The sequence below is a fragment of the Scylla paramamosain genome, chromosome 21 (genome assembly GCF_035594125.1).
Source record: "Scylla paramamosain isolate STU-SP2022 chromosome 21, ASM3559412v1, whole genome shotgun sequence".
NCBI classification, from domain to species: domain Eukaryota; kingdom Metazoa; phylum Arthropoda; class Malacostraca; order Decapoda; family Portunidae; genus Scylla; species Scylla paramamosain.
The window spans coordinates 20,533,229-20,557,500 of NC_087171.1; the positions used below are offsets into that span (position 1 = coordinate 20,533,229).

At 45.5% G+C, this 24,272-nt stretch overlaps 1 protein-coding gene across 2 annotated transcripts in view; it reads right to left on the minus strand.

Annotated features, from left to right (window-relative positions):
- Positions 1-24,272, minus strand: part of LOC135111210 (histone-lysine N-methyltransferase PRDM16-like) — a 79,189-nt gene that overhangs the window by 30,032 nt on the left and 24,885 nt on the right. For both annotated transcript variants that reach the window (XM_064024324.1, XM_064024323.1), the window contains exons 2-3: positions 22,977-23,112; positions 20,914-21,075 (exon numbers count right to left, since the gene is read on the minus strand). In XM_064024324.1, the coding sequence (XP_063880394.1) occupies positions 20,914-21,075; positions 22,977-23,112 (298 nt within the window). The remainder of the gene's footprint in view (positions 1-20,913; positions 21,076-22,976; positions 23,113-24,272) is intronic.

The window sequence follows — 24,272 nt, forward strand, 5'->3', positions numbered from 1 at the left end:
CTGGTGCTTCAGTCTGATGCCTTCCATCCAATCTCATTACGTCTTTTTTCTCTCAGTTTTACGATGTCTATTCAGCTTTGGTTCCTGATCTCACTAATTATATTAATTAATCTTAAGATTTTTACTTCCATGGGGTATAATTACGCTTTATGCATTAGTATTAAACATTATATGGTTTTCCTCTTATGAATTCTTAGACTTCCTATAGTACATTCCTAGATGAAAGCAGTGATACAACTCCTGCTGTTCCTAAGATAATGCTGATATTCCCTGAAATTACTGGTGATTCAAAAATGATTTTGCTTTATATACTTTCCTAGTTAAGCTTTCTATCAATACCTCCAAGACCCGGTGCACATGATCCTCTTTTCATTGACGCTGTCTTTGTCTTCGTGTAATCTGGTCACTGCTCTAACTCTGGAAGGAGTCTGCTGTTTGGGATGCCTTGCTCTCATGCACTAAAATGCTTCTTGTGAGTACACAGGATCGAACACCTTGCTGTTTGTGAGTGTGCCATTGCTAAGGATAAGGTATTTGTCAGGTCTACTGGTTCTGTTGGTAAGCTGCTTAATGTGTGTGTGTGTGTGTGTGTGTGTGTGTGTGTGTTGATGGTTCTTGGTTGGCTGGTGTATGCTTCCCATCTTCTCTCTGTTCCTGTGGTTGTTGTGGGTCTAAAGGTTTGGTTTCCGGTTGCACGTGTTTGCAAATGCCTGCACGGTTTTACAACTTGTTCCATTTTCATTTCAACGAACGAATGCATTTAGAACACTTTTCCGATAGCGCGCACTGTGGATTGTGAAGAGATTTTCGTTGTAGTCTAGATATCTTTCGAACATTTATTCTTCCTTCTGTTACTCATCGAACCGTGTTAAATGAACGAAACTATGTATTGCATCTTTGAATTCACGAGGTATTTCACGGCCAAGTGAAGTCATTGTGGAGATTGCGCTTGTTAAGTGAGTGGATGTCAGCTTCACTTGATGGCGCGGTGCAGGTGGACGAGTACGGAAGGCGACAACTTGATGGCCGAGCCGCACAACTTCTCTATGCAGCAGTTTCGCAACGCTCGTGCCTTTGCCGCTGTGACGAAACCAACTGCTCTATGAATTCGAAATTCTGTCTGACTAAGCTCTTACACAAAGGCAGCGTTGCGCTTTTATTTTCGGCACAAAAAATTACGATAAACAAAACCCAGAATCCGATTGGCTTTACTTGCTGCCTCGATGCATTGTTGGCAAAATTTAAGGTTACTGGTGATCGTAATTCTTGCCACTCTGATGCTTGCCAGAATGGAGTTCACTCCACACTTTTAGCTAAGCTTGCATGCATGCATGCATGCGTATTATATATATATATATATATATATATATATATATATATATATATATATATATATATATATATATATATATATATATATATATATATATATATATATATATATATAAGCAAACACACACACACACACACACACACACACACACACACAACATGAAGAAGCAGCACGCCGGCAAAGTAACTGCTCTGAATAACAGTGAGTATTTCTGGCGGCGTCCTGCACGAGTGATGACCAGCAGCATTCCCTGGTTGGCTCACCATCAAAGTGAAGACCAACAGATGCCTCGCGATGACTCCTCTGACTTTCTCGACATCACTTTCTGCAACATTCGCAGTCTTAGAAATGATTTCCTCTCTGTGGAGCCTCGTCTCTCTTCCTCTGAGCCTCACATTTTTCTCAGCGGGACTCAGGTGTCTGAGGCTACTGACACCACTCCTTATTCCATTCCCTCACGCTTTCTCTGCCTTAGTTCCTCTGCTAAACTCCATTCTGCGCTTACGTATGTAGAAATACGGCTTGTTCTCTTACGCATGGCCTTCAGTCTCAAAAGTAACTCACTCTTCGCCTCATAATTCCACTGCCGTACTCTGGCTGATATAAAAGCAATGCAGTATAACCTGGCTCATATATAACATGTCACAATTCCTTGGCCATGAATCTTCAGAAGCTCAGGAAGTCAGAAATATGTGCTCTTCATGACACGTCCATCAAGAGTAACTTAACGGATCACGATCATCTCATGCCCGGTGATACCATGCATAACTTATACAACATCTGTTTAATACACTAACCTTATCTCTAATTACCTACCACACATCTTTTCATTACATTTAGTTCCTCAATTTCTTGTTCCCCAGTATAAGTTCATTTACGTCTTCAATCTTCTATTCTATCACTCCATTGCAACATTTTGAACCACCGATACAAAATTATCTTGGAAGTGGCAAGACCTGATGGTGCACTACGCAGGGTCCACGTGGGGCGGCGCTGCTTCCATGGCGGAGGCCCTTCTGCTTGTGTCCACCGCATTAGGAAGGTAATTGTCTCTGGAATGGAGGACGATGAAGCTCTGACTCAGCCGTGTCCTCGTGCCATCCAAGTAAGTGGGTCACAGGGAAGCTATCGCCTGTCGCCTGTAGATCTCCCCATTTCTGTTCGATATACAGCTGTTGTATGTGTATATGTATGTATGTGCTCCTTTGGCGTGTTAATATGATGTTTTCAATGCCAAACCACTACCAATTTTATTCTTCTTGTGAATATAGGTGAATATATTTCCCTTTTTCACAAACTTATTCTTTCTATCAATTTCTTACCGCAGCTTCCACTCAGACTTCTACTCAAAATTCAGAGTTGGAGAATTCAGTATTTTTCTTGCTTCCCTTCCCCTTTGACTTCGTTGTGCCCGTTTTCACGTTTCTACCTAGTCATGTTTTTTTTTTTCTTTTTTTGTGCCTTTTCTGGTAGTAATTTATAGAAGGCCTTGATGAAGTCTCCCATTGTCCTTCCACGCTGTAATCCTTTGCTTACACATCGCTTGGTCAAAGTTCTCCCTCGTGTGTTCATTCAACCTCTTCAAAAAAACGTGCCGTCTGATCCCTAAAACAACCACATTATAGATCTAATTTTATACCTTTGTAAAGATCCAAGCATCCTGAAGGAGGGGAACAGGAAGCCTCCCCGATGACTCACGATCTTAGTGTCCTTCGACGAAAACCTTGTAAAAGTTATGCAGGTGGTGACTTCCTAGCTCAGCCGACTCTTGCCCTTCCTCTCTTCTGTTTTCTTAGACGTATGGTAGGTAGTCCGGCAGAAATCTTTAGTTTTTCTCCCTCCCAAAAAAATATCGCCCACCGAGCTTTATCCTTCTCTTTACTCTTGGTCGATCTATTTCTGCCACATAAGACGTTACTATATTTTCTTGTCCTCTAAATCCAGCGGTACCAGGGGCGGCGCAGCGTGCTCCTCTGTCACACTTCCTCCGCTGATACTTAGCTTTCTATTTTCAGATGAAGTAACTTTCTCTGGTATATTCTGAAATGTTCTGAGTTATACAGAATGCTGATACTTATTGTTGTGCAATGTCATGTTCACCAGGTGGCATTAGTGCAGTGTAAAGGAGCACAAAGAAAGAACTAGCACCAGGAAACCTGTTGGCTCTTAAGAGGCTGTTTGTGGCAAGTTACACCAAAGCAAGTGATGTAGGGATGATAGAAATAATTCCACAGATCAAAAATAGAGTGTTTATGGTTTTCTGCCTCACGTAATAATGGATTGACATGGTGTGCGCCTCTTCGTCAATTATTCTTCCCTACCCACATGCTGACGCTATCCAGGGAGGTGATCCATCGCTATACGCCTCGCTGCTGCTGTGCGCGATCCTATACTGTGACATTATTAACCACAGTACACCTGGAAGCGATTAATTTCCTCTTATCACGTCCTTACATTGATGAAGTGTGTCTAAAAGTCCCTAATCTCTCACGCTTCGCTTCACTATCATCTATAACTTCAGTCTCTTGGTGCTTGTTGCTATAATTTTCACTGTCACTTCTCCCTGGGGCTCCCTTCATGGCTGCCTCACTTCACTTCCCGAGATGGACTCACTTGCTACTCGTGTTCCTGCTGTTCATCTCTCCAGTACAAGGGAGTCATATTCTCAAACACTTCGGCGTCTTACCTCGACTGCTTCAACAGGCTGTAGTGTCTAGTTAATACGGTGTAGTTAAGTATTATTTTATTTATCTGCATTCGGAGTTATGTATTCCTTGGAGAGAGAGAGAGAGAGAGAGAGAGAGAGAGAGAGAGAGAGAGAGAGAGAGAGAGAGAGAGAGAGAGAGAGAGAGATTGAGAGAACATTTCAAACGAAGCCTCACAAGCCGCCAGCAACACAGTGTAGGCTGATCTCCGAGGCACCAATAGCCATCAATGTAAATACCAACATGAATAAATAAATAAAGGAATGAATAAATAAATAAAATATGTATATAACTGGAAATTGAATTAGTCTGCAACACGAAAGAAACAAAGAAAAAGAAAAAACTGGCATTTCTCAACATATGAGAGAGAGAGAGAGAGAGAGAGAGAGAGAGAGAGAGAGAGAGAGAGAGAGAGAGAGAGAGAGAGAGAGAGAGAGAGAGGAAGGGGAGAACAGATAATGTATGAGGAAGGGACGAGGGGAGAGAATAACAGAGAGAGAGAGAGAGAGAGAGAGAGAGAGAGAGAGAGAGAGAGAGAGAGAGAGAGAGAGAGAGAGAGAGAGAGAGAGAGAGAGACAGAGAGAGCATGGTGGTTTACTCTCTCTCTCTCTCTCTCTCTCTCTCTCTCTCTCTCTCTCTCTCTCTCTCTCTCTCTCTCTCTCTCTCAACACAAGCCACCTAGACAATCTTGTTCCTGAAGGTTAAGCAAGAAACACGAAGAACATGAGAGCTGTGGCAGAGTTCTGATCCTCTTTCTTCTTTTCTTCTTTCGCCTCCAATTCCTCCTCCCTGATTAAACACTCCACTACACACACACACACACACACACACACACACACACACACACACACACACACACTTCCCCTTAGGACGTGACCAACATCCTTCACGCTGAGCAACGGTACAATAACCCCAGCGTGCGTTTACAAAGAGGAACCTTTCGAGAGACGCTTGTGGGTTACTGCCTCTCCTATCCCTCCTTCTGCTCCTATACACACACACGTACGGGGAGAGAGAGAGAGAGAGAGAGAGAGAGAGAGAGAGAGAGAGAGAGAGAGAGAGAGAGAGAGAGAGAGAGAGAGAGAGAGAGTTGACAGTAGCGAGGACCGCCCTACAGCGAGCTTGATCAATACTGGCCTCACCTTCCCTCTGTCCCTCCTCCCCTCCACACCCCACGCCAACTTTCCTCCTCCTCCTCCTCCTCCTCTTCCTCCTCCTCCTCCTTCTCCCTCTCTCTCTCCCCTCCAGCAACGCTACAACTGAGGACGATAGTAGCTGCTGCCGCTGCGTGGTTGAAAATCTGTGTGTTCGCATGCTTACGTATTTATATATGCGTGTACGTTTACGTCATTAAAGAGTGTGTGTGTGTGTGTGTGTGTGTGTGTGTGTGTGTGTGTGTGTGTGTCTGTGTGTGTGTGTGTCTGTGTATGTTGGCGCTGAATGCTGACTGCAGAAAATGTAGTATTATCAGATGAAGGTTTTTTTTTTTTCCCTTCAGATATACATTCTGAACGCTAAGCTCTCGGTGGTTCAGAAATGTTTTCCAGCCTTTTTCTTTTTTTTTTTTTTTGCACCCTGGGTAAAAAAAAGAGAAAAAAAGAGAAAAATCCTCTTAAAATCTTTGTTTCTTTGCAAATCCTCTTTCTTTGTGCGGCCTTGAAAATCCTGGAAACCTGTTTGGTCTCTTCATCACGATAACAATGAGGCTCTTCCTTTCATTAATGCTTTTCCTTAGACAACATGAGCAGTGATTATGAATACACACCCTTAGCGTTTTTAGCCTCGAGTCTGCTGCCTCTCAAAAATTCCAGACCCGAGTCTCGTTGTATTCTGGAAAATCTCGTCTGTGGCGGTGGTGCCCTGGACTGTCCCTGGAACACGATGCGGCATTATTTTCCCTCTCAGGCCCGGGAATGCTATTGAGTTGGGACACTGGTGGTGGTGGCGGTGGCGGCGGCGGTGGTGGTGGTGGGCGGCACTGTGTTGCTGCAATGGTGTGTGGTAGGGCTGAGTGCAATGCTTCTGTGTGGTGTGTGGTGAAATGTTATTATCCGTGGTGGTGGTGGTGGTGGTGGTGGTAGTAAGGGCGTGTGTCTGTGTCTGCGTGCGTGTGGTAGAGAATGTTACAACGTTATGCTGTGATGCTATGCTGTGTTCTGTCTGTCTGTTGACGTGCTGCAGCAGAGATGGTGGGAATACTGCTGGTGACGTGACTGGCTTGGTGGTGGTGGTGGTGGTGTTAGTGGTGGTGTTTATCAGGTAAGGAGGTAGGTAAGGAGTTTCGAGGTGATGGAGGAGGAGGAGGAGGAGGAGGAGGAGGAAGGGAAGAGACGAGGTTAGTTGTGGAAGATAGGTGAAGCGAGGCGAAGCGGTGCAATGGTGTGTGTGTGTGTGTGTGTATGTGTGCGTTCGGTGAGCAGAGCGAATATTCCACCTCAGGGAAATGGAACTGAAGCAGCGAGTAGGTTGAAGGTATGAATTCTGTAGGTGCGACATGTTCAGGTAGAGACCTTGAAATGCATCCTCTATTCCCACCGCCGCCGCCACCCGACCCCCTTGCCCCGCCACCCCCGCCACGCTACAAGTCTCGGCAGAGCTGCAGCGGCCGTCTAATGCTTATCTGTTAGGCGAGCCACGTTCCATCTTATTCTGAAAGTCTCGCGTCCCAGTATTTTTTCCGCCGCCATGAGGGACTGAATGCCACTTGCCTGCCGGAGGAAAGCTTCCCTTCTTGCTTCTCTCGGAAACAACCCGAAGCCCGCGAGATGTTGGGGGGAAAAATTATGATGCCTGGTTTACTACACACCTGCTCTTGCGAGGGAAGTGCTTCCAGCCGTAAATTTCGTTCATTCACTCCTTCCACGCGACTCGAGATGGTACCGGAAAGGATTTCGAGACGCCCCGAGGGTTTCGAACGTGTTGAAAAGTCATGGGCGCGGGACCACTATAACGCTGCGCCATTACACGGGTGTTCCTCCGTGCTGCGGCGCCCTCCTTTCTCTCCAATGTGGCGGCGCATGATGGCGGCAAATCAGAACCTAAGAGTCCCATATAAAAGTTTCGTTCTTTGACTTCAAGTAGAAACCTTTATTATTTTGGGGCACGTTATGGTACATGTCTTTTTAGCACATAAGAGCACGTTTTCTTTTTTGATAGGTACATTATAACACATTTTTTCAAGAACATCAGGGCACACTATCGATTCTGGACAGCACCATGCACCAGGGAGACGACAGTGTTACAAGCCAGTTCAAGGTCAGAGCACAGAGCACGGGCCAGCTCAAGATCTCCGGGTTCCTGAAGGCGCGGTCAAGGGAGGTATATGATGAGGCAGTCTTGGGAGCGTTAACGATAAGTGGTGTTGTGTCACGCCTCTTCTTTCTCATCCCCTTCAGGAGTTGCATCACCCAGCACTCAGCTCCTGCATTGTGTCTGGTTTAGGCAGCTGGCAGTTGTAATTTCAGTCAAAGCTACATGGAAATCTGGAGTATCTCAAACGAAAAGGCGAAAATCAAATGAAAACGATGAAAATTATGCATATGAAATATAAAGTTCTGTTGAAATAAGCTTAGTGACTTATTTATTATTTTTTCTTATGCTGGAGGGTCAGTGAAGGAGGTCAGTGTTATCAACAAAACTTGCTCCTGGAAGTTTGCACGTTCAGCCCTCAAGCGACGCACGGTTCAGGTTTATAACGAGTAACGCAGGTGAGCTTCGGCTATTCGGTGGTTGAAGACTGTCAGTTTCCGGTGGGACTCGAATTTGCTTTCTCAGATTTCGTCCCTCACACAGCCGCTGCTTTGTCATGTTCCACTGTTGTCTGTCTGATGGGAAACGAAGACTCTGCTCCTCAGTAGATGGAAAGGGAGAGAGGTTCATACTTGTTGATCTTCATAAGCGACCCAGACCTCCATTCCTCCGATATATGAATGAATCAAATCTATACACCAAGAAGATAACGAAATATGAATGAAGGAAGTCTATATACTGGAAAGATGAAACATAAGAAATAAAAGGAGTAAGAAACCACAAGTGAAAAACGAAAAGGTAGAAACGAAAAAAAGAAGCTACAAAAAAACAAAACAACAAAAAGCCGAATAAATAAAACTCCGAACTGGTAAAATTACGCGTCACTTGCCGTCACAACCAGATGGACTTGAGCCTCTCCACCGCAGACCAAGATTTCCCATTCTGCTCTACCCCTTTCCTCCTCCTCCTCCTCCTCCTTCACCTCCTCCTTCTTCTTTTTCTTCTTTTACAACCTTCCCCCGTTCAAGTCCTCTTCCTTCTTCCCTTCAGGCTCATCGTCCAGCGCTGACGATACCTTGTGCAGCCTCAGATGATGGAAAAGTCCTGGTCCCGGAAACATAACACAGCAAGGCAGCACCACCACGACCTGAAGAACCTGCCCATTGATGAAGAGGAGCAACACTTCTTCATAACAGAAAGCCAAGACTCGTTACAGAATTCTGTCCCGCGGAGAAAAGCGAACGCCAGAGCACCACAGGGACCGCGACGTACAACAGTTACAAAGACGCTCAAAAATTCTTCCGTGGATGAAAAGAATGCAAGAACACTATTGCCCCAACCACCACAGTCATGTAAACAAACAGACGCAAGTTTCTCAAAGTCAAGCTACCTGAGACGAAAGGCACGTCCCCAAGTGGTGTTTCTCTGCGTGTTTCCGCACATTTTCCTCCTAAGCCTCGCGGACAAGGGCAGAAGCAGCGCCAGCAAGACTACGAGCAGCACAAACGGGGGTACAAAAAAAGTCCCTCTCTGCACGGCTTCGCATTACAGCTCGACTTTCAGTGACGGAGCAACGAATATGAAGCAGAGGTACACGAGGGAAGGGAGAAGTCAGTGTGCACCGCCATCGCCGCTCACTGCCACAGCTGAGCAACATTTCAGTTCCGTCGTGAAAGGGAAACAATGAAGAAGAAGGGAGTAAAAAGGCAACACACCACAACGAGATGAGGAAAAAAAATATACTTGAAAAAAAAAAAGGTCTGGAGAGTGGCAGCCAACCTTATAATACGTGACTGACAAGCGTGACTGAAGCTAAAAACGGGTGAGCTTAAAACATCGCCACGTCAGGAGTGGAAAATGCACCAGCAACATTCACTCACTCCAGGAAAGACTTGGTTGCCTGGAACATCCGTGGCTTCCGGCGACTCTGCTTGCGCGCGTGTGTGTGTGTGTGTATGTGTGTGTGTTTTCCCTTAGGTTCTTACGCTATGAAGTAACAGTAATAGGTTTTGTCTAAATCCACATCATCTATAAACATTCTGTGTACGTCTCTGTCTCTCTGTGTCTGTCTCTCTTCTTCCTCCTATTCCACTATTTCTCTTCCTTGTCTTTTCTTGATTTTTATTTTTTCACTAACCCTCTTTCAGCCGTGTTTTTGCCTTCCCCCCCTCTCACTCTCTCCGGCACCTTTCAGTTCCGCAGCACAGACCAACCAATGACGAAAAACGAGTAACAAACAGCACCACCACCACCAAAACACACAACAAACATTTTCCACACGTCGCCAGAAACAGCTTGCCAATTTATATTATCAATAACCCGCAGCGCCTCTGTTATACCACGACACTGATGCTGCCCATCCCGCTGACCGCCGGCCGGGGAGCGCTGAGCTGCTGAGCGCGGCCTCACAAGGGCGGGAAATTGACCAATATATTTCTGATAGAAGGGAGTGAAAAGGTGAAAATTACCACAGCCGAGGAGGGTCGAGGAGTAATGGGCAGAGACACAATGGAGTGAGGGGCGAGGGTGTTGTTGTTCCCAGGCCCACCACCACGGCCCTCCACCCGCCTCCCAACCCGCTTCCTCCACCCAGCTTCCCCCTCAAACGCCGCTTCTCCTCCACCTACCAGCTTTCTCTCTGCCACACTCCCCGCCGCAGCACAGGCCCACGCCCCTCACAAATACATTCTTCACCTCTACGCTGCCTGCCGCCTCAGCCACAGTTCCACCTTCCTGTCTACCCTAATGCCTGTCTGCCGCCTCTCCCACACCTATACTAGGTGTGTAGAAATCCATGTTTCTAGATTTTCATGTCCTATGTTTTAGTCCCCGGCAAGAAATACAGCGTCCTGAAGGGCCTGAGTGTAGTTCCTCATCACGGTACGTGCGGCGCGTGTTTCATATCCTCCTCCTCCCTGGCGGCTCATCAACACCGAGTGGAACTTTCTCAACTTCAATATTTGAAGTGAAACTGAGTTCTCGGATTCATTTCTTCCCTTTAGGAAATTCAAGGGAGTTCTTTGACTCGTATGTCTGTCTGCTTGCCTCGCCTGTCCTCCTTACTACCCTCTAGTTGCCTCCTTCCCTACTGCTCGTCGCCCTCCTCGCGTTCACCCCCCGGGGCCAGACATTGTGGCCGTGACGTCGTGAGGAGGGATGAGGCCAAAGGTCCCCATTTACCTTTCATCAATACACATTACACAGGCACGTCACCATTGATTACTAGAGATCGAAAGCGGTCACTCAGCCCCCGCCCAGCACCCGCCACTCAGCATTCCCGGGGCGACTCACGGAGGCTGAGCACAGGGCACATCCCACCGCCACAGCCTGCACCACCACCACCACCACCACAACCCAGCCCCCACAGCCCACACACTCATTCCTTAGCACCCAAAACCCACAGCGATGTACTAACGACTCCGCGGGGTGACATTGCCAGGGTCGTGGTATTGCTCTTCTCCCCAGCAGGAAGCAATCACATTCCCCAAGGGTCCCTGAAGAGAGGACGCCTCCGCAGGTACAGAGCGACCGGGAGATCTTACAAGGTATTAAGGTTCTATGGCCTCCCCTTGCGTCATTAAAAGTATTACGGGTATATAGAGGCAGTGGGGCACAAGGTCTTCATTAGATTTGTTGGAAAACATGAAATCTGGGAAGGCTGGGTTTGGTGCGCTTGTAGAAAGAGGGATTCCTTCCTTGCCTGTCTCGTCTTGAAGGAATATTATTTATCATGAATTTTTTATATCAATTTTGGATGATCCTTTCTGACCTCTCTTTAGGGACTCTCGGTGGGCCTTACATAGAAAAATCTTTGAAATACTTAATACATTTCTACAGTTAAGTTCTTTTTTTGCATGTCATTTCTTTACTAATAGTTATTTACTGGTACTCTAATTGCCTGACATGAAGTATATTAATGAAGTAATTATTGCAAGTATTCTCAACCAAGTCACACTGTACATGTATCATCAACCACAACTGTCATGGTGAATGATCTTAACATTACAAATAATAATAATAGAAGACTGTACTGTTCCAGAGAGAGAGAGAGAGAGAGAGAGAGAGAGAGAGAGAGAAGACATATGAGCGGCAGGGGCACGGCGGGATGATGGCCATATAATGAGACTAGGTGCTTACAATTTATCGCGTCAATAAATCACTCCGTTTTATTAATATACAGTTTTTTTTTTCCACTCCCTCCCATATAATATTATTCAAAAGTGATGCATCGTTGGTATTCATGATGGCATAAGGAGCTTTAAAGAGGTACGGATAAGAAGGGACTATGTGTTTCTTGTAAGAGATTGTGTGTATGTTAAGTATTCTGTCTCCATAGAAAACGGTAAAAATATCAAGGGATACGAAATGTTTAAATTAATTCATCATAACACAGTAACTTCATCTGACGTCATTCATACCAAAGCAAATGACTGTTTCTGCGATTTGTGCTTTCAGTCCAAAGGTTGTGACATATTTTCCAGTAATATTCCTTCCTGTGGGTTTTTTTTTTTTCTGTGATGTTTTATTCCTGTGCCGTGATTCGTGCAGTTTATTTCCCAATTCAAAATCTGTGACGTATTTTCCAGTGGTATTTCTTTTCTCTCACTGACATAAATTCATTTCTATACCTTTTTTTTTTTTTCCGTGGCCACTCATCTCCCAGCCTAAGATTTGTGACATTTTCCAGTGGCAGTTCATTTTCTCTCTCACTGACATACATTAATCCCTATGTCATTTACTTTTTTTTTCCTCTGTGGCCACTTCATTTCCAAATCTAAACCCTGTGACATATTTTCCAGTTGTTCTTTCCTCTGCCAATATTTCCTGGTGACGTTAAACCCAATACCATTTTTTTCTAACACCACTATTCCCTCCCCCCACCACCCAACATTTTCTGGTTGACTGCAAACGAAAGCGGAAATAGTTTACTAAGTGGTCACGGCCAAAAAACATGTATGCTCAAAGTAGTCACGTTAGCTTTAAAATGAAATATCTCAAGTCCAGTTTTCAAAGGCAACAGCATGAAGAAGCGTAAGAGGCGGCTTAGTTAGTTTAGGACAGAGGTCAGATGAAACACTTAAGATAGTCTGGGTGATTTACATAGTTTAGCTGGATTAGTGTGGGATGAACGAGGCTCTGTTAGTCTGAAGCGAGAAAGAAAGTGCACAGGTATTATACAGGAAGGTATTTAGATGTTTTAGGTAATTTTAAGATATAGATAGATAGAAGATAGATAGAGAGATATATATATTAAAGCTAGCTCAGTAATCATTCCCAATAGGTAAATTATAAAGTAAAATTAGAAAACTTGCTATATTTACTTCTACAGGTGGTTTAATACTCGTTCTACCTCCCCTTTCCTCCTCCTCATTAACACCTGCACACCTTCAATACATCACCGGAAGTTCTTTAACAATCACGCTATTCCACGCCCTTCACTTTGACATGTAAGTTGCATATTTAGCCCCTCGTGAAGCGTGGCAATCCAGTTCACTTCTCATTTCTATTAGCATCATTACCAAGACCAGTGCACCTTCAACAAAACACGTCCCTTTAAGCTCATACATACTTCAAATGTCATTCCAGGTGTTTTGACATGTAATTTTTCACATATCTCTTAGTGGAATTCAAGTTCTCTTTTATTCTTCCCTTCTCCCCCCGCCCTCCCCACACGTTCATGTTTCCGTCAGGCTCTCATTCACAAATCAGCCGTTTCTGGGAGACCTAAAGGGGAGTGAGCGCGGCGCTGGGACGACAAAGCGGCGCCTAGGAGTGAGTCAGCTTCAAAACAAGGAGTGAAGCAGTGAATCCCATAGCATGTACAGTCGTGGCCAGGAGTCTTGTAACCTGACGCTCTCTCTTCCACTGCGTTTAACGTTTTCTTTCATTCTTACGTCCTCTGAGGTTGAATTCTTTCACTTCTCAGGTTTTGTGAGGTGATAGGCTTGCGAGGACTTGCGAGACGGTTAAATCAGTGGAAAATGATACGGTGTGTGAACGTACTTTTGGTTGTGACTGTACCTACATACCTCCAGCCGTGAGTCAGTGAGTCATACCGCTCTTTAATAAAACCTAAGCGTGACGGTCCTGACGGAGGTGTTAACGAGGCGTGCTGCTCTTCGTGAATTGTTACCGTGCCTAGTTTACAATTATTGCGACATGACAGTGAGAGTAATGGAGAACTGATGTGAAGAATGTGCATGAGTATATGTACGGTTTATTGCTTAATTTTCCGGAGCGTGTCATTCATTTTCATGTACTCGCAGGAATGTTTCATAGTTATTGCTGGAAAGTTATGTATGCTTCTCGCTGACTGATGGCTGGGGTGGTGGTGGTGGTGGTGGTGGTGGTGGTGAGGAGGAGGAAGAGAAAAAGGAAGAGGAAGAGGAGAAGGAGGATCAGGAGGATAATGATGATGAGCAACTGCTAAAATGTTGATATTTTTATCATATTATGATTTTACATGCACACACACACACACACACACACACACACACACACACAAGGAGGCTTTTCAGCTTAGCACAATTCAGTGTTATTTTACTCTGATATGCATATATAAAAGTACCACATGCATAAGTAGTTTTCACCACCACCACCACCATCACCACCACCAGCCGCTAAACCACTGAGGAACAAATGGCAGTCTGTCCTCTCACTCACTCTCGCCTCTACTACCATTTCCATTCCACTCTGTCTACTGAATTTTCGACTCTCGTTTCTTTATCCTTTTTCTTTACCTTGACCCAGATTCCCAAGCCCTCAGCAGCAGCCCCCTCAGCTTAACTGTCCACACGCTGTTGCCTCCACGCATACCATGACCTATTCGCGTTCATTTTTCTTGTTAATGGTACACATAATATTGCCATGATAAATCCCAGCCCTAATCCAGAGTGCTCTTCTCTCTCGCGCCAACTTAAGCTCAATGTTTCTCTTTCTCCTTCTTGAGCGTTTCTTTATTTCGGCTACAGAACCACAGCGCTCTGGTGATTCATGTTCTTGCTGTAAAAAAAAAAAAGAAAAAAAAAAGACAGGAAGGTAAATTATTTCATGTTTTTCTTTTTCTTTTTTTTTTTTTTTTTCCGTACACAATATCTAACCGTTATTGATTCGTTAGCTTTGAGATTCATGATTTGTGTCTGTGTTATTCGTGTAAGTGTCGACGCGTGTCTCAAGTCACTTCCGCTACCAGAGACCTTTGTAAAAAGTGTCGTTATGAAATGTTATTATAGCTTTTTTTTTTTTTTGTCTTAAGTTACGCGGACTTATTATATCTTACAATTTCTCGCTGTGTTGTACATACAAGTAATGCAATCGGCTCCTGAATATCCCTTCGAAATCTGATTCGGTGTCTGGTTTCATTGCGTAAAAATGGTGGGAATGTGCCGCTAAGGAGTCTATCATGCCCTTCCTCTCCTAGGCTGGCCTGTTACTTATTCACTGCACGAGTATACAGAATCAATAAGGTCACTACAGTTACCTGTCTTAAGTGTCAACAAAGGTACCTATTTGTCTCTCCTTATTTCTCGCTTCTCACAAGAACAAAAGTGGCAAGTCAGCAAGAGAGGCAAGGCACTATTTTATCGCTGCTGGAATTGTTTCGTAGACAGTCAGTGCCTGCTGCGTACCGTAATTTTCCCTCTTTTTTTCGTGGGAGGGAGGAAGGGAAGGAGGGAAGGACATGGAGGAGGAGGCGGTGGGTGGAATGCATTCTTTACCGTCACACCTCATTCCTAAGAGTTGGCAGCCTGGCCACGCACACGCAGCACGGCATTTTACACCTGCCCCTACACGAACTGGCAGCGATAAGGCCAACAAATATAGAACACAATGGCAGGTGGAAAGAAAGAAACAGCTCGACTAGAAGTGAGCCAACAATATTTTAACGTAATGAGTGATGGTTATCTTGCTTTAGAAAATTAAACCAAGAGGCGGCGAGGTGCACTGAAATAGATCGAGAGCAAAAAAAAAAAAAAAAAAAAAACCTTCATACCAATTAATAACTAAAAAAAAAAAAGAAAATGAGATGGATAAAGACTCACAAGGGTACGTCACTGGTTAATACTCGTATATTCAATTTTATTAAGGCGGTCGGTCACTCACGCCTACACATTACCCACTCACCGCCAGCAGGTCACGCTCATCGATTTACACCCACAGTTGCCCACTCAGCTTGTCGCCACCTCGGGGATTCCTAACCTGTGGGCCGGGTTACTTAGGATGCGCGAGATCGACTTATGATTCTACGAAGTTTGGAAGAGCTAAAGAAAACGGGGAAAGAATAACGGCTCTCTGTTTATTGATGGGAGATTTTAACAGAAGCGAGGGATCAGTGACTCTTTAGGTTCGATCTGGCGCAGTATCCTGATTTAGTAAAGGAAAGTTACAGATATGTTTACCTGTTTACTGTTTATTTATGAGAGTCTTTTGAACGTTAATCTTCTAGACACTGATCCCAATACGAAATACGCTGCTGAGTCTCGAGGATGATGAGCGAGTTGCGCTGTTAACTCTCTGCCTCGATATATAAATGTTGTGCTCTAAACATCAGTCGTAACTCCCACAGTAATTATGAAATATGCATTTAGTGATTTTACATCGTGGTTGTCCGGTGTGGTAGTTAATTTATTTCACAGTTGTTTTGTAACTCTATTCATGCATTTAATTCCGATTTTTGTTGTTCAAATTATGCTATTTTAATGAAATCGGTAATGGAGTGAGTCATTTTTCTATTCTTGAATGAAAATGTAAACACTGTAAATTGCTAAATTATGACATCACTGGCATATTCCACACAATGATAAAAAAAAAAAAAAAAATGCAAAATATCCAACAAGGTTCCACAAAAATGTTTCACCAATATGTCTGTAAATGAGTGGAACGAAATTATGAAGAACGTGGTGAGTGTACAGACATCACATACTTTTAAGAGAACGCTGGATAAATTTACGTATGGTGAAGGCTACGGTGAAAAAGGTGAAGGATAAATTTATGTATGGTGAAGCCTAAGTACTCACAAACTCTATCATATAATTCAGCTCGCCTTTTTGCATGTTCAATATCTACTTGTTCTTATATTCACCCTCAGGAGGATGCCTCGAATCTTAAAAAAGTTGAGATCCTCGCTCAGATTCAACCATGGCATTTATTCCCTGCTACAAGACCATCCAGTGCGTGAGTGTGGCGCATTGGGTTGTGTGGAGAGGTGCTGGTAATGCTGCCTTGGGAGGGGGTGGCTTGGTGTCCCCGGGGATATACTTACCTGGCGCTGCAGAGTAACACGCTCCCAGTAACCTCATCCCTCACACACAAACACATCAACAGGTACAGACGCATTTGGTAAGCTTCACTTCTTACTGGTGTTATCATACATGAGTGAGCAGCAGGGTAAAATTCAGCGCAACGAGTGATGAGTGATAAAAAAGGATGCACACCTGGCCTTGTTATTCATTTATTACTGCTGGTGCCTTACACATTCATCTGCTCCAGCACAGCACTCTTCCCTCTCTTCGTGAAGGGCTCTGTACAAGACAAAGGCACGCTTGTTTTCCGCCACCACGTCAAGTAACTCGTATTGTTGTCATCTGCAATCTTCCTTGAGCACATAAGCACCGCCTTTTGCTTATATTATTAAGTAAACCTTTTCTCTTATGCTCACAACGAAACTATGATGAAGTGCTACAATTTTTCACACAAGGATCTTAAGAGGATCTGTTTATTGATTATATGAAACCTTGCTGCCCATTTTTCGTTATCTAGACAGCCATTCCAATGACACCTGAGACTCACGCCACTCAGCGTTACGCTCCAGTGCTGACAAGTTAATCGCAATCATGTTTTGAGTTGCCATTACTGTCAATATACATATTTTGCCGGCACAACATCTCAGCTGGTGAAGGCCTTTGTCAATGTGAATCCAAATATCTTACGTTTCCAAACCAGCGTGCCACCTTCACACGCTTCTCACTGATTAAGAGCTTATATTTATTGCCACTGTGCTGCCTCAAACACTCGCCGCTGTCTGCACCTGACAGTCTCCCACACCTGTGTTCCTCTGCAGGCCATTTTAATTTCATGAAAAGCATGAAACCTGGCAGTGTTGACACCTTTCACGGAATGCTGACTGGAGAGAAGCGCTTAGGAAACATTCAGGTCATGTTCTTTCATCACCGTTATGATTTGTTGAAATGCGGTTAACGTTCTGTCTGAGCAATTATCTTTTACTTTTAACATGAAAGAGAAAATATAAATCTGAAGACAAGTTACAGATCATAATTAGTACACTAGAAATATGTCTTTTTTTTTTTTTTCATTTTGCATTGTTTGATATGAGCCTTGTGTGGTGTTACGGACCAGGAAGGGATGTAAATTCACCATGTCTCACCCCACCAAGCGACGTTCCGCACTACATGCTCATCCCAACACCCGAACTCCACATGATCTCTGTTTCTTTCTTTGCACCCAACACAGACACAGTTCCTCCCAGTCTTCTTCAACCCCGTGACACAGAACAGTATGGATGTGCAATCATTCACGAGTTAATTACGTCTCGAGATCCCAAGCTTGTCTTCCTAAGTCTCATCAACTTTACGTGTCGTGTTATGGTCGATCAGGTGAAGAGGACCACTTGCCCTGCCTGTGTCCTCCCCTGCTGCCTTGTTGGGGTGAAGCGTCGCCCCCAACGTGGAGGGCGACGCTGCAACCCTGTGCGGCGCTAAATGGAGACAACATCACCATTAGCCGTCTCCAATGGCCGTTGCAGACGAAGAGCCCCCACACAAATTGCCGTCACGTCAACCACTCTGGCCATGGAATTGGTGCAGCCTCGCCTCGGCCCGGCCACTGTCAGCCTGGAATGCACAACCACAAACAACCCCGATTATTCTGACCGTGATGCTGCTCCGCCCGCCGCCCGGACACCCTCGTGACGCACATTCTCATTTCTCATCACTTACTCACGGCGTCGCTAAAACTCGTCACGGCTTGAGTCTGCTTCATGGAATTGTATCTCAAGTCGCGTGAATCTCTTTTCCTTGGTTTAAATCTTCATGAACTGCCTCCAAAACTTTCAAACAATATTAGCCTCGTTTCTTCAATTACTAAATCTCATATGGTATTGTACTTACGATAGCAGTATGAAGTTACGTCATAACCATACATTAAAGGCTATAAACAGCTGAAGTTTTAACCCCACGGAAGTCATTGAAACATTTTTTTTTATTTCATACACAGTTAAATGAATCCTCAAGAAACAAGCAATGAGTGTGACGCTTGGTGGCCGAGTGCTGGCAAGTGCATGTCTAGATGGTGGTCGCCTGCACACCTGCTTACTCATGCGACACACTTGCCATCATAGAGTGAATGAACGCGGGGAACAGAGAGGAAGTGTGGCAACAAACACGTGTGGGTGGATGACAACCACTGAGGACCAAACGCATGATAAAGGTCACGAGTCATTACCAACGCGTGCATGATATCTTGGGTGCCTGCGTGAGTGAGTGGTCATGGGGATGCGAACCAATCGTGGGTAGTGGCGGCGGGTCCCAAGCCGCGCGGGCCGGTCTGCGCCAGCCACGAGGGGCGCCGCCTAATTGCTGTGGTGGCATTACTCGGCACACCACACACCGCACACCACACATGCGCTGCCATCCCGCCTGCCTGCCGAGGTGTCGCTATTACTGCGCCTCGTTCTTCACACATTAAAATGCCATTTGCGACGCCGAGCCTCTCCCGGCGGACCAATAGGCGGCGCGGAGATGGCGGCCCCACTCCCAATTTGTTAAAAGCTCGCCAGGAGGGTCGCGCTCAAGGTGGCTCCTGCTCCTTGCTCCCCTGCACTGCCACGTGAACATCGCCAGGTGCACCGCGGAGCCTACGTGTCATAACACTGCACACGCCAACTCTCGCAAGCAAGCACACACACACACACACACACACACACACATGCACACACACAAGACCGCATAACCGCAGATCACATCACCACACGATCCGCGGAAGCTATCTCATCACTGCAGACTCCAACACACACACACACACACACACACACACAGATCAGTCTCGTTCCTCATTATACTTCCTAATGACTCCAACCTTGTGAATTGAATTTTCTGGTCGTACGCGGCAACATGAAACGTTTGATGGTGAAGAAGGTTGAGTTTGGTCGTGATAGGAACGTCATTATGCTACCGGCACGATTAATGGCTCCTTTTTTGTTTTGTTTTTACTATTTTATGAAGTTTATTGGCAATAGTTGCGTGATAACCATGATAACGACAACGAGATAGTGATGATAGGAATACAGATGACGATAATGATACCAACATCAAGGAAACTAGCAATAATACCATCACTATTACTATTACCACTACCACCACCACTACCATTTAGGCACCAGCAGCACCAAAACCTCACAGCACCACCCAGCACTCTACAGTCGCGGTCTCGTCCTGGTGCTGGCTGGTGGTGTTCACAAATCTGTCGTGTCGCGTCACCACGTCCCCGAGGGAACAACAATGTAAGCAGAGTGGAGCGTGGGCCCAACACTCACGCCCGCGCCGCCACCAGGTTGCTGCAGTACATTATTGCTCCCTGAAGTCGAAACGGTTTCCCCACCTGGCCGCCTCCGTGTGCCAGGTGAGAAAGGTACGGGTTCCCAATGTGTATCGTGCGCCTCGCCCACTGTCGCCGCCAAGGTAGGGAAGGGAGGCAGGTTCCTGGGGGCCACAACCACGCCTCGGCACGCCATGAGGTAGAGTCGTGGGAGTCTGGGTTCTGCCGGCGACGGTATAAGCGAACCTGGTACGTGTTTTGTCGTTATGGTCCAGCTATCACTGAGTACAATAGCAGAGTATTGTGCTACATCGCTTGCTTTTGTGTTCTTTAATATCTAGCCACGACTCGAGGTAGACTGGTGTGGACTCTTACTGAATACAATACGTATGTGGATTTCTATTTTAATTTTAATATTATTTGCCTCAGTTCGCATCGACTTAAAGGAAGTAAATGTAAAGGTACACGAAAGCGGAGGACGCAGCTTGTTGGTCTTTCGGCAAATGTATACGTAGCTAAATACTTGCAGTGTGATCCGCACGTGTTAGCCCAAGACACTGTGCTGACTCTGCTGCCTCGGGTGAGTGGAGCGTCCGGGTGTGGCACGAACCTTTCAGCGGGCACCGCTGTGAACACCAAGATGGCCAGGCGCCGACACGAGTGCCACATACTAGCAGCCTATATAAGTGTGTATGTACAGTAATTGGTGAAGGTGAACATTCTTATTGTCCCATTCCGCCTCGTTTTGTCACGGAAAGTCGTCGCGTTAATACTGAACAACATCGCAGTGACTTGGAGTTTCTTCACGCAAAAAACAACAAAAGTAGCGGGTCACGACATTCAAAGTTACCACGCAAGACTCAACGGCTGGAAAAGCGAAACTAAGACCCACGAAAGGCCATGTAGTCACGAACGTTCTTTAAAATCCCCAAAGTGCGCAGTACTGAACGTAACTACTGCAGCACCCATCACAAGTGGTCATTATCTCCTTCCACTCTCTCCTGTAGTCCCAAGCAATCCGGGTCCCATGCACATCCACCAACCCCAGCAGCAAGTGACAAAATGAACACTTACTTGTCTTCTCCATCTTCTTCCTGGACCAGGCGAGGGTCGGGTCGTGGGCCCAGAACATGAGCTCCTGGCCGACGCTCACGTCCTGAGTGGTGATGAGGAAAACACCAACGCCGCCGCCAGACCCGCTGCCGCCCATCACCACCAGGCCCGAGCTGTCCTCGCCTGCAGCGGGACAATGGTGATGAAGACTTTAGATGCTGCTTATTCATCATACATACACATAAATGTTAACCAGGAGTCAGTGTGTGTGTGTGTGTGTGTGTGTGTGTGTGTGTGTGTGTGTGTGTATGTATGTGTGTGTGTGTGTGTGTGTGTGTGTGTGTGTGTGTGTGTGTGTGTGTGTGTGTGTGTGTGTGTGTGTGTGTGTGTTCACTCTTATATTAGCGAAGAAGTCAGTAAGTTGTTCGCTGATCATACACAGCATTTCCATAAAGGCGCTGGGAATTATGCATATACTCATATATTTACTACTTTCATACTCCTAAGCCTACATCAAGACCTGCGCGCCCTCACACACCAGGCCCTGAAGGTCACTGGATTCTCACTCACGGGTTACCTGAGAAGGCCGCGTTATTTTACAAGTCGTCGTGTTGTCTTTCCCACTACTTACTCCACACCACCAGGTCGCCTTCAGGAACACGGCACTATCTCCACAGCATCACGTTTCCTTGCTGGCCATGTTTCCTCCCACGCCACCACCACGTTGGATATTGTTGCCTTTCAGCATATCACGTTACGTTTTATATAGGCCTTTGTGTTATTTTCCATGCCGCCATCTTCCCTTCCACACCAGTACTTCCATAATACTTTCCAGGTCGCGGCGTCACCTTCCAGGCCACAAAACAGGTAAGGAAGCAACCATAGCCATTCTCCACGAATACTAAAGCTCCTCCCCTCGGCCACAAATCCCAACTTTGGCTGTGTGTCGTAACCCACGAATGACACAGAATAATAAAATTTCCTACAGCCTCGGGGAGACGCCATGCTCTTCTTTCGAGTAACACTTCGGGTCTGCGTTGCGGGATGAGCAGTACTTGGTGTGGTGCGGGCATCTGTACGTGCGGTAGAGCAGAACTGTTTAATTTAATACAATAAGACAGTTTATACTCAATAGGAAGGTGTTTTATAAAGGTGGTGCCGTAGACAGCGCCCTAAGCCCTGACCTGGCGGCATAAGATCACGAGGCCGCCGCCCCCGTTGCCCGTCAGCGCGCCGTCACTCCCGCCAGCCACCACAGCCCAGGCTCACCCTTACTTTCCCTAACTCCGGCACACAACACTTATATCTTAATATATGGCTAATACCGCGCCCGAAATGAGACTGGGGATTTTCCTTAAGTTTCTCCTTGTTACCGCTCAGCTCCAAAGTTTGTAGCTAAACTTGCCAACAGGATTGAGAGGACAGATGCAGGGGCGCTGGAGTGCCGGCCCCGCCACGGCCACCCGCCAGCTGGCTCTCTGTGGCTTCACATATTTTATGAAAATATCTACTGTTAATCTCTCTCTCTCTCTCTCTCTCTCTCTCTCTCTCTCTCTCTCTCTCTCTCTCCCTCCCTCTCTGAACTGAGTGAACATCCATATTTAATCTTACACATTACAATTGTACAAATTAATGATTTAGGGCTTCACATCTCACACACACACACACACACACACACACACACACACACACACACACACACACACACACACACACACACACACACACACACACACACACACACACACGAGGAGGGCCTCTGAAGAGATCAATGAGAGGCTGAGCAGTGGAGCGACGAGCTACGGGAACTAATGAAGAGGCCGATGGCTCTCCCAAGACCAGTTAGTGCTGCTCCACTTCCTCCTCTCCACCAGTGACATTCTAACCACTCTGAAGTGAGACACAATGACTGCATCCACACTTATACAACACTAGATACTCTTACATGTTATATTGCTACACTATGCATGAGAGAGGAACCTAACTAAAACATGAGAAAAAAAAAAAACATGCCATTCATTCAAGTGCCGCATCCACAGCCCCCTTCCCACACACACGTTATATAAAATGGATAGACCACTCACCCGCTTCAACGATTGGCCTCAGCACCACCACCAGGTTGGCTGAGTCTCGGTCCGGGGCAGGTCTCAGGTAGCGGGTCCAGTTACTTCTCCGCGGGTCCACGGTGCTCAGGTATCGCTTGCCCTCAGCCCCGAACAGCTGCAGAGACAACACCAAAGGGACCGGTCAGCTCTTTAAGTCTTTCCCTGAGATATGCAAGAATTCTAGACACTAAAAATAATGTATGAAGTCTTTATAAAAGTATACAGCTAAAAAAAAAAGATAAAACGAATATATTTAATAGTTTCTAGCTAGTTAAATGTCTAGAAGTGACTGTAGAACAAGAGGAAATGTCTCAGAGTGATTAGTGGTAAAGGAAAGATGTGTCAAATAAAAGTGAAAGAGTTAACTCCTTTTCCTCACAAGATTCTCAAGCTGCCACAGGGAAGCAAAAAGGGAAATTAAATCACCAACATACAGTGAGTGAATCAAAGGGACTCTTCAATTCTCCTTCCGGCTTAGAAACTTTGAGCTGTCACAGGAAAGTAATAAAGAAATTAAATCAGTAAGTAGAGCACACCGGAGGGACTTGTCATCTTTAACTCTTTCCCTGTAAAACAAATAGGTAAATAGAAGAAAAAAAAAAAATCAACTTCCACAAGAAAGTAGAAAGGAAATGAAGTCAGTAAATAAAACACATCAGCATCTTTCTTTAACTCTTTCCCACCAAAAAAAATAAAAAATCAAGCTGGAAAGTCAATATGAGGGGATAAATAAATGCAACACCCGCTGTCAAGTCAACGCTTGTGTGCATGTGTGTATGTGTGTGTGTGTGTGTGTGTGTGTGTGTGTGTGTGTGTGTGTGTGTGTGTGTGTGTGTGTGTGTGTGTGTGTGTGGACATATTCATTCCGTATGTTTAGTGTTCAGCTAGTGTTTGTGCATCAGCTTTTAACTCTCGGTCCCCCTAGAATTTCAAACCTGCCTCGCCACTCTTAAGCAAACAAGGAAATAAAATTAGCAAACATAACACCCGCTATAGTGTGAATGTGTGTACGGGAGCATGTTTGTATTTCATGTTTAGTGTGTATTTCAAGTGTTTTTTTGCGTTACGTATGGGAAAAATCACTTTAAAATAGTTATCCAATGAAATCGGTAACTTTAATTTCACGATAGATCTGTCATAGTAGCGAACAAGCCCTGTGTAATATTCCACACCCACTGTCACTGTGTTTACCGTCTCTCTTCCACGGGGAGTCGTCTGATCTGCCAAGAATCTATCAGCTGTCAGGATCCGTGAGGAGAGGGTCAGCAGATCAGA